Source organism: Oncorhynchus masou, unplaced genomic scaffold, assembly GCF_036934945.1.
Source record: "Oncorhynchus masou masou isolate Uvic2021 unplaced genomic scaffold, UVic_Omas_1.1 unplaced_scaffold_1024, whole genome shotgun sequence".
In the NCBI taxonomy this organism is placed as follows: Eukaryota; Metazoa; Chordata; class Actinopteri; order Salmoniformes; family Salmonidae; genus Oncorhynchus; species Oncorhynchus masou.
In genome coordinates this window covers 8,327-18,665 of record NW_026999929.1, presented here as the reverse complement: position 1 = coordinate 18,665, position 10,339 = coordinate 8,327, and the positions used below count along the sequence as shown (strand labels likewise).

Below are 10,339 nucleotides of genomic sequence, written 5' to 3'. Positions count from 1 at the left end.
TCATGTATGTATTTTCTGATGTTTGATCAGAGATCTTTTATCAGAGTATCTCTTGTCACATTGATCACAACTATGAGGCTTCTCTCCTGTGTGTGTTCTCTGGTGTGCAGTCAGCTGGCTAGATGTAGGAAAACTCTTCTCACATTAATCACAGCTATAAGGCTTCTCTCCTGTGTGTGTTCTCTGGTGTGCAGTCAGCTGGCGAGATGTAGGAAAACTCTTCTCACATTGATCACAGCTATAAGGCGTCTCTCCTGTGTGTGTTCTCTGGTGTTGAGTCAGATGGCTAGCTTGAACAAAACTCCTCCCACATTGATCACAGATATAAGGTTTCTCTCCTGTGTGTTTTCTCTGGTGTAATGTCAGACCGCTAGATGTAGTAAAACTCCTCCCACATTGACCACAGCTATAAGGTTTTTCTCCTGTGTGTGTTCTCTGGTGTACTGTCAGAACGCTAGATGTAGTAAAACTCCTCCCACATTGATCACAGATATAAGGCTTCTCTCCTGTGTGTGTTCTCTGGTGTTGAGTCAGATGGCTAGCTTGAACAAAACTCCTCCCACATTGATCACAGATATAAGGTTTCTCTCCTGTGTGTGTTCTCTGGTGTTGAGTCAGATGGCTAGCTTGAACAAAACTCCTCCCACATTGATCACAGATATAAGGTTTCTCTCCTGTGTGTTTTCTCTGGTGTAATGTCAGACCGCTAGATGTAGTAAAACTCCTCCCACATTGACCACAGCTATAAGGTTTCTCTCCTGTGTGTTTTCTCTGGTGTAATGTCAGAACGCTAGATGTAGTAAAACTCCTCCCACATTGACCACAGCTATAAGGTTTTTCTCCTGTGTGTGTTCTCTGGTGTACTGTCAGAATGCTAGATGTAGGAAAACTCTTCTCACATTGATCACAGCTATAAGGTTTCTCTCCTGTGTGTGTTCTCTGGTGTATTTTAAGTTCTGATGAAGATTTGCAACCTTTCCCACAGTCAGAGCAGCAATGAGATTTCTTCCCTGTGGGTCTCTTCTGGTGTTTCTTGAAGTGTTTTGAAGTGGAGAGACTCTTCTCTGCCTCTTCAGCATCATGAGGTTGTTGAGGCCCCCCAGAGGATCCAGGATTGTCACGTCTCTCTCCTGTGTAAACAAAAAGTCAGACAGGTGGTTTAAGGCCCACAACAGCAAAAATACACTGTAAAAGGGTGATGCCAACAGCGTAGCCATTATGTTGTTCAAACAATGATGTCTGGAATGAATGTGAATTATTTGACATTTGTCTTAAGACAGTCAAGTGAACAGTGATCTTTTGTCTTGTTTTCCCATTAGTAGTTACATCGATGATTGTACGCAAGAAATACGTTTTTAAAGTTGTTGTAATCCTAAGCAGTGTGCCAGACAACTTTTGGTCTCCAATATAGGCACCTTTCAGTAAGTCTATGGTTGTTGTTAGGTGAAGTTATGAGTCTACAGTAAGTCTATGGTATTGGGATAACTAGCAGTTTCCGCATTAGCATGGAGGAGTTTCTGCAACCAAATTGCGTTTTAGCAAACAGAGGGCGATGCAGAAAGCGATGCACCTATTTGGGGATGTCTGATAGTATTTACGCACCACCACTAATGATTTGTGGAGCTTCTCAAAGTAATTTTCTCTTCACCTCAAACAGCAAGTAAACAAAGTCTTACAAATACTTTGAGGAACTATTGATTAAAGTAAAATATGTTCAGCTCTCACTCTTGATAACCACTCGACAGGAAAGGGAAAAATGTAATGCTCTGCTCCAGTGGAAATATCATACAATACCTGATTACTTCTTGTCCCTTTCACAAATAGCTTACAGCTTAGTCTGTCCCAAACTCTCTGCTGCGGGAAACGGAGAGCCCAGAATATTTTATACAATGTTGCTATCATGTTTCAGACTGACCTAGGTGATAGAACTTTAAACAGTGTATCAACTATGAAGACAGGCCATGCTCAGTCAATGTGATTTATTTTTATCTGGATATTTTCTAGATGTTTTTATTTGTTGGCTTTAGGTAGGCTATTTTTACATAGTTGGCAATGGCAATAAAATATTATATACATCTAAATGTTTATTTCTATTTATATAGAACATAGATTAGTCACAGAATGATTTTGAGATGCGATTATAAAATAAATTGTTCCAGTAAAATGTGAATATGAAAATCATAACTGGCAAAAGATCAGTAGAAATGGTCAGATAAATTTGCACTCCAAATGGAAAAGATTGCCGACTGCTGTTGTAGCCTATTACTGGAAACTTCAGGAGCATAATGTCAGAATTTACGAAGGCCAGCAGCAGCGGGAGGAGGAACAGGTTTTTTCTTGTTTTCTTATGGTTAGGCTATTTTGATCTCTGGTTCCCTCGAGTCATTTGTGTGTCGCAATTATTTAGTAAAAACAGGTGATTAATATGTTGATTTTGTAAAAAATATTTGCTGCTCTGTGGTGTGTAATGAGGAGCAACCAGACACTTGGACGCATTTATGAAATTGCTTATTCCAGTTACTAATAAGCATGCACCCATTAAGAAAAGGACTGTAAAAGCTGTTAAATCCAGTGGAATGATGAGGAATTGAAAAATGGCATGGTTGAGAAGGATGAGGCAAAAGGAATGGCAAATAAGTCTGGCTGTACAACCGATTGACAAACGTCCTGCAAATTGAGAAATCATGTGACTAAACTGAATAAAAAGAAGAAAAACGACAAAGATAAATGACAAAGTATGATAGTAAAAAGCTTTTGAGAACCTTACATACAATTATAGGAAAAAAGGCTCCATGATTAACTGAATCAGATGGCTCATTCATCAAAGCCCACAACTATCATGATTTTTTTCATTGGCAAGATTAGCAAACTTAGGCATGATATACCAGCAGCGAATGCTGACACTGACAACACTTCCAAGTATATCTGACCAAATTATGAAAGACAAACATTGTCATTTAGAATTCCGTGTGGAAGAGATGAAAAAATTGTTGTTGTCTATCAACAATGACAAGCCACCGGGGTCTGACAATCTGGATGGAAAATTACTGAGGATAATAGATGACAATATTGCCACTCCTATTTTCCGTATCTTTAATTTAAGCCTACGAGAGAGTGTGTGTCCCCAGGCCTGGAGGGAAGCTCAAGTCATTCAATATGTCCTATGCTCTGCATAGTTAGCTCCAGGTAAAATGTTGCCCTTATTCAGCCATTCTGTGACCAAAAACAAGCTACATATGGACAGTAGCAAAATAAACTGACTCTGGAAATCACAAAGCGCCTCTTAACCTAGCTGGAAATGGGACAAACGGACCCCCTTCTGTGGTAACAGACTGGGACGATTTGTAATAAAATCTAATTCCCAGGAACGGGGTTCATATGAACCACAGAGACTGTGTGAGATAATAACATGGCCGTGTCCAACTCTGCTTGTTCCCTCGACTCAGCTACCAACCACAAATCTCCAACAGGGCCCTTTACCTGTATCAATAGACACTTCATAGTGAGCTACAGGTAGCAATCAGCAATGAATCCCAATAATGAGCCACCTATGGGAGGGGTATCACCTTGTGGACAAATATCTCAATTTATTACTGCTACCCTGGCGAGATTGATATACCCCTTGAACATCGGCTCCAACCCTCGTCGGATGTGGCAGGGCTTGCAAATTATTGCAAACTGCAAAGGGAAGCACAGGGGGTAGCTGCCTAGTGACACGAGCCTACCAGACGAGCAACATTACTTCTATGCTCGCGTCGAAGAAAGTAACACTGAAACATGCATGAGAGCATCAGCTGTTCCAGACGACTTTGTGATCACGCTCTACGCAGCCGATGTGAGTAAGACCTTGAACAGGTTAACATTCACAAGGCCGCAGGGCCAGACGGATTACCAGGATGTGTACTCCAAGCATGCGCTGACCAACTGGCAATGGTCTTCACTGACATTTTCATCCCGTCTGAGTCGAATACCAATGTGCTTGAAGCAGAAAACCATAGTCCCTGTGCACAAGAACACTAAGGTAATCTGCCTAAATGACTACCAAACCGTAACACTCACGTCTGTAGCCATGAAGTGATTTGAAAGGCTGGTCGTTGCTCACAACACCATTATCCCTTTATCACCATAATCCCACTCCAATTTGCATACCGCCCCAACAGATCTACAGATGATGCAATCTCTATTGCACTCCACACTACCCTTTCCCACCTGGGCAAAAGGAACACCCATGTGAGAATGCTATTCATCGACTCCATCCAGCAGGTATCCTATGTGGAGGCAGTGAAAATAGCTGAAGGAGTAGAGAGGAGAAGGTAGTGGATGTCCCAGTCTGCAGTGAAGCCATGCAGGAGAAGGATCCCAACACACTAATAGTGAACAAGGTGGACATTGTTGTGTTTATAGCGCATGTGATAAATTGCATTAATAAATTATTAGCAACCTTCGTCTAAAACTAGCAGTTTCCGCATTAGCTTGGAGGAGTTTCTACAACAAAATTGTGTTTGCATTGCCCTCACTGCCACACTGATAAATTGCATTAATACTAAACTAATAAAACATCTAAGAAGCTAGACATCATTGTGAAGGCGGCAAATAGATTTCTGGATCTCCAGGACTTCAGACAAAATGTTACAGGGAGAACTGAATGAAGACGTTCCAGCCCTCTCAGGTTCATGAAACTGTGTGGGGATCTGAATAGTACCATTTTTGTTTTAAATTCAGGGTAATGGAGTGAATTTGGTTCGTGTTTATTTTAGGTAATTAGTATGATCTGTTAATCCCATTTTGGTTACTGTAGGTGGCAGCAATACACCTGATGAGTGTAGTCTGACAAACCTCAGCGAAGAAGACATGGTAGGAACCAAAGTGATGGTCAGTATTTCCACTTGATCCTAATTAGATGTTACATTACATGTTTTCTTACTTCATGTAGCTGGCTAGCAAGCCAACATATTCATACTTCGCCTACTCCTCTCTGATAAGATACCGTTGCACAAACATGCTTATCTAGTCCTACAACAGCACTGGTACCAGGCAGTATTAGCTAGCTACGTTTGCTCTTACTCTTAATACATTTAGCACGCTAGCTCGCCCGCTAACTAGCGATTTGCAGCTAACATTATTTAAGCAACACCTTGCTAAGAAAAGACAATCTTTCGCCTTTTTTTTGCTCAACATTCTTAATATTTGTCATAATTATTTAAAGCAGTTCATTTGTATCCGCTCTAGTTGGACTTTTTCCACCACTATTTTCCACCATTTTCTTCAAATCTGAAAATGATGTGAAGCCACGCCCATTTACGACAGAATTGCATTATGGGCCCTAAAGTACTGCGTGTATATGTCATATTTTGGCGAATGTAGTACGACATCCGGGAACTTTTGGCATACTAACTACATCATACTATAATAAGCAAACTATATACTCCATTAACATCAAATAGAATACTCAAACTAACTGTACTAACACAGCTCAGATCTCTGGGCAGCCATTTTGTTTGTTAAAAAACTAGGTTGCCTCTTTTAAAAAAAAAGCCACACAAGCAATCTGCAGTTCAACCAATAACAAAGCTGTAATTACACCACTGTTTTGGTAATAGGATGGATGGGGCTGGAGAACTGTAACTACTCTCAAATTCATAGACAGACCTATGGATGCAAGGACTGACCATCCATGATATCAACATTATGTTTGAGGCTATACAGTGTTGGTTTACATTGTTTCTAAACATAATAGTAAAAAAAGCTTATTTGGGGTTCTGATGTGGTAAACAGTTGAACTAAGCTCATAAGGCATGCGTTATATTCTTCAAGAATCAATGCCTATAAATAAATAATTTAAAAGTCAAAATATGGATGGAGCAATTGCAAATGTCCCCTTTAACACTACACATCAGTTCAACATCCAACCGCAGAGTTTGTGCTTCTGTTTTTAAGACAGTACTTACTAGTGTTAATCAGGGCCCGTTCATCGTTAGAACCATCGGACGCCTTAAGATGCGCTTGAGAAACAGGGCCCAGATATCCAGTTTCCTCCTCTTCTTCATTTTCCGATGTGACAGTCACCTCCCCCTCCTCTTCGTTCACTGAAACGTCGTCGTCCTCTTTATTAACTCTGAACGAATCTCCCTCTTCTTTAACTGAGACGTCTTTCTCTTCTTTCACGGTAACAGCCTCATCCATCTCATTCACGAGAGCTTCTTTCTCCATCCAACAGACCGCCTCTTCTTCAGCAGAAACGGGGTGAAGTTTGAGACTGGAGCTATGAGGCACGTACTGAAGTCGCAAAGCCGTATTATGCAAAGCAGTGTCACTTTATCAGCAGCACGTGATCAATGACGTCTGAAGAATCATTTCGTCGAATACCTGATTGGTATTGATTAATACCTGATTGGTACTGATATTGGTGTAATTTCTCACCCCTTTTGGCTGTATGAAAGTTAATTTCTACCTCAGGCACATGCATTTGTTCTTTGATATTATGAAGGTAATTTGTGTGAAATGTACTTTCCCCCACTAATTCACCCCATCTCTTTACATTGCTTATGCATATTCAGTGGCCAGACTCAAATTCCGAACACAATGCCCATCCTGGTAGATCTGAACTGAATGCAGCTTGGAGTGATCAGATGACAGAAGTTACATTGAGGTGCCAGGTGTAACTGAGGCTGTAGATGCTCCATATCCATTACTTTGAGTGTTTTATATAATATGACTAAACGTGTTTCTGTGTTGCAGGGGCAGTCAAGAAATGGAACAGCAAGGCCACAGAACATGACATAAGCAGAGCTGTGGGAGACCATCTCAAGCCCTTGGTAGAACCAGGGGTGGTGTTTACCTCTCCACCACGCCTTGAGCAGGCTGGAAAAGTGGGATTGATCCATTTGTTTGTTTCAATTTTCAGAAGTTGAATCATTTGATACTGATTTTCATACTAAGAGGGACCAGGAGTCTGATGATTGGTCAGTCATTGGGTTCATTTGTTGAAATCAAATCAAGCTTTATTTATACAGCACATTTCAGACATGGATGCAACACAATGGATTCACAGGAAAAAACAATGAAAATAAACAATAATATTTAGTCCACAGAGTATAATATGAATAACAGAATAATAACTGAAAGACTAATGAACATTAAGGAAATTCCATTGATTAAAATATGAATTGGATGCAACATCCAACCCAAAATATAAGCTTGTTTTTAGGAGGGGTTCTGAAAGACACTATGGGGGTGTCCACTGGAAGTTGACTAGTAACAACAACTGGGACATAAGACACCCACCATGAGACCCACTAAATCTGCCCAAGAGGGAAACAAAAGAAAAACGCACACCAAACTTAAAGATAAGAAGCAAACCAAATAGGTGGAGCAACTAAAGTTGCTAGGTGGAGCACTGGGCCAGACACTCTAAGATAGAACCTGCTCTCTCTAATTCTCTCTTTCTTTCTCTCTCTCGGAGGACCAGGCCTCAGGACTACCTGGCATGATGACGCCTTGCAGTCCCCAGTCCACCTGGCCATGCTGCTGCTCCAGTTTCAACTGTTCTCCCTGCGGCTATGGAACCCTGACCTGTTCACCGGATGTGCTACCTGTCCCAAAGCTGCTGTTTTCAACTCTCTAGAGACATTAGGAACGGAAGAGATACTCTTAATGATCGGCTATGAAAAGCCAACTGACATTTACTTCTGAGGTGTTGATCTGTTGCACCCTCGACAACTACTGTGATTATTATTATTTGACCATGCTGGTCATTTATGAACATTTGAACATCTTGGCCATGTTCTGTTATAATCTCCACCCGGCACAGCCGGAAGAGGGCTGGCCACCCTTCATAGCCTGGTTCCTCTCTAGGTTTCTTCCTAGATTTTGGCCTTTCTCTGGAGTTTTTACGAGCCACCTTGCTTCTACACCTGCATTGCTTGCTGTTTGGGGTTTTAGGCTGGGTTTCTGTACAGCACTTTGAGATATCAGCTGATGTAAGAAGGGCTATATAAATACATTTGATTTGATACGATATAGTACTCTTCCATTTCAGAGCCTGGATTTTCCCCATGAGGCTAATATCCATAACATGTTGAAATCAATACATTAGGGGGCAAACGTTTATGCTTCTACCTTGTGAAATCATTACAATACTCCTATGACAATGTAAAAAAAACATTCTACATTGTGACATTAATTCACTGAAATCACGAAACAACTCCTTCATTTATGTATTAACTAATATTTGATCAGAGATCTTTTATCAGATGATCTCTGGTCACAGCTATGAGATTTCAATCCTGTGTGTTCTCTGGTGTAGTCAGGTGGCCAGATGAAGCAAAACTCTTCCCACAATGATCACAGATATAATGTTTCTCTCTTGTGTATGGTCAGAACTCCAGATCGACTAAAACTCTTCCCACATTGACCACAGCTATAAGGTTTCTCTCCTGTGTGTGTTCTCTGGTGTAGAGTCAGGTGGCCAGATGTAGCAAATCTCTTCCCACATTGATCACAGCTATAAGGTTTCTCTCCTGTGTGTATTCTCTGGTGCAATGTCAGACTGCTAGATGTAGTAAAACTCCTCCCACATTGACCACAGCTATAAGGTTTCTCTCCTGTGTGTTCTCTGGTGTAGAGTCAGGTGGCCAGATGTCGCAAATCTCTTCTCACATTGATCACAGCTATAAGGTTTCTCTCCTGTGTGTATTCTCTTGTGCACTGTCAGATCTCCAGATTGACTAAAAGTCCTCCCACATTGACCACAGCTAAAGGTTTCTCTCCTGTGTGTGTTCTCTGGTGTAGAGTCAGTAGGCCAGATGTAGCAAATCTCTTCCCACACTGATCACAGCTATGAGATTTCTCTCCTGTGTGTATTCTCTTGTGCACTGCCAGATCTCCAGATTGACTAAAACTCTTCCCACATTGACCACAGCTATAAGATTTCTCTCCTGTGTGTGTTCTCTGGTGTAGAGTCAGATGGCAAGCATAAACAAAACTCTTCCCACAATGTTCACAGCTATAAGATTTCTCTCCTGTGTGTGTTCTTTGGTGTTGAGTCAGATTGCCAGATAAAGTACAACTCTTCTCACATTGATCACAGCTATAAGGCGTCTCTCCTGTGTGTGTTCTCTGGTGTTGAGTCAGATGGCAAGCATAAACAAAACTCTTCCCACAATGATCACAAATATAACGTTTCTCTCGTGTGTGTTCTCTTGTGTAAGGTCAGATCTCCAGATAGACCAAAACTCTTCCCACATTGACCACAGCTATAAGATTTCTCTCCTGTGTGTGTTCTCTGATGAATTTTAATGCCTGATGATGTGAATCTCTTCCCACAGTCAGAGCAGCAATGAGCTCTTCCCTGTGGGTCTCTGCGGGTGTTTATTGAGGTGTTCTGATCTGGAGAGACTCTTCTCTGTCTCCTCAGCATCATGAGGTTGCTGAGGCTCCCCAGAGGATCCACGATAGTCACGTCTCTCTCCTGTGTGAACAACAAAGTCAGACAGATGATTAAAAGCCCACAACAGCAGTAATCCAGTGTAAAAATTGATGCCAACAGCGTAGCCATGATGTTGTACAACAATTGATGTCTGTAACGAATGTTAAAATGATTGTCTTAAAATGAGCAAGAAGTCATATTTTGTCTTGTTTTCACATTGGTAGTAAATGTAAGATTGTAGATTAGAAATAAGTTATTCATGTTGTTGAAACTCTAAGCAGTGTGGTAGAAGACTTTTGGTCTACAATACAGGCCCCCTTTGTGTTTTCTAAAATTGCGGCACAAGGGCAATTTAATTGCATAAACTCCTCCATGCTAATGAGGAAACCACTAGTTATGGATGTCGTATATCTGGTGTGACAAGAGATGAAAATAATCTGCCCACTCCATCAAGCAATGGGACAGCAACACAGGGCATTCACGGCACCTCATGGAACACACCTGCAGAAACTGGACGCAGAGGAGATACCTATCATAGACTTTTCCCAGCTGACGCTTGACATGCCACCTACGCCGCCTCAAGTGGTAGAAACAACCAGCTGGTATCATTAAGTAGAATCAGCCAACAGTAACACGGAAGCAGCAGAATGGGAGTTAGTAGTGCATGACCTAGATTTAGAATAAGAAGCTTCCATTTAGACACAGGTCTAAGATGACATAATAAGCAATCTACAGTCCCCGAGTAAGCACTCAGTGTAAGCAATCTACAGTCCCCGAGTAAGCACTCAGTGTAAGCAATCTACAGTCCCCGAGTAAGCACTCAGTGTAAGCAATCTACAGTCCCTGAGTAAGCACTCAGTGTAAGCAATCTACAGTCCCCGAGTAAGCGGCCGGGCAAGCAGCAGGGCAGTG

General features: G+C 41.5%; 1 protein-coding gene across 1 annotated transcript; it reads right to left on the bottom strand.

Moving 5' to 3' along the window:
* On the bottom strand, positions 1 to 8,625 carry LOC135528714 (zinc finger protein 135-like; the record flags this gene model as incomplete). The annotated part of the gene is given in 2 exon segments (XM_064957808.1): positions 1 to 974; positions 8,394 to 8,625. Coding segments are annotated over 2 exon segments (1,206 nt in total), but the record flags the coding sequence as incomplete, so codon positions are not given.
* Positions 8,626 to 10,339: the final 1,714 nt, after the last annotated feature.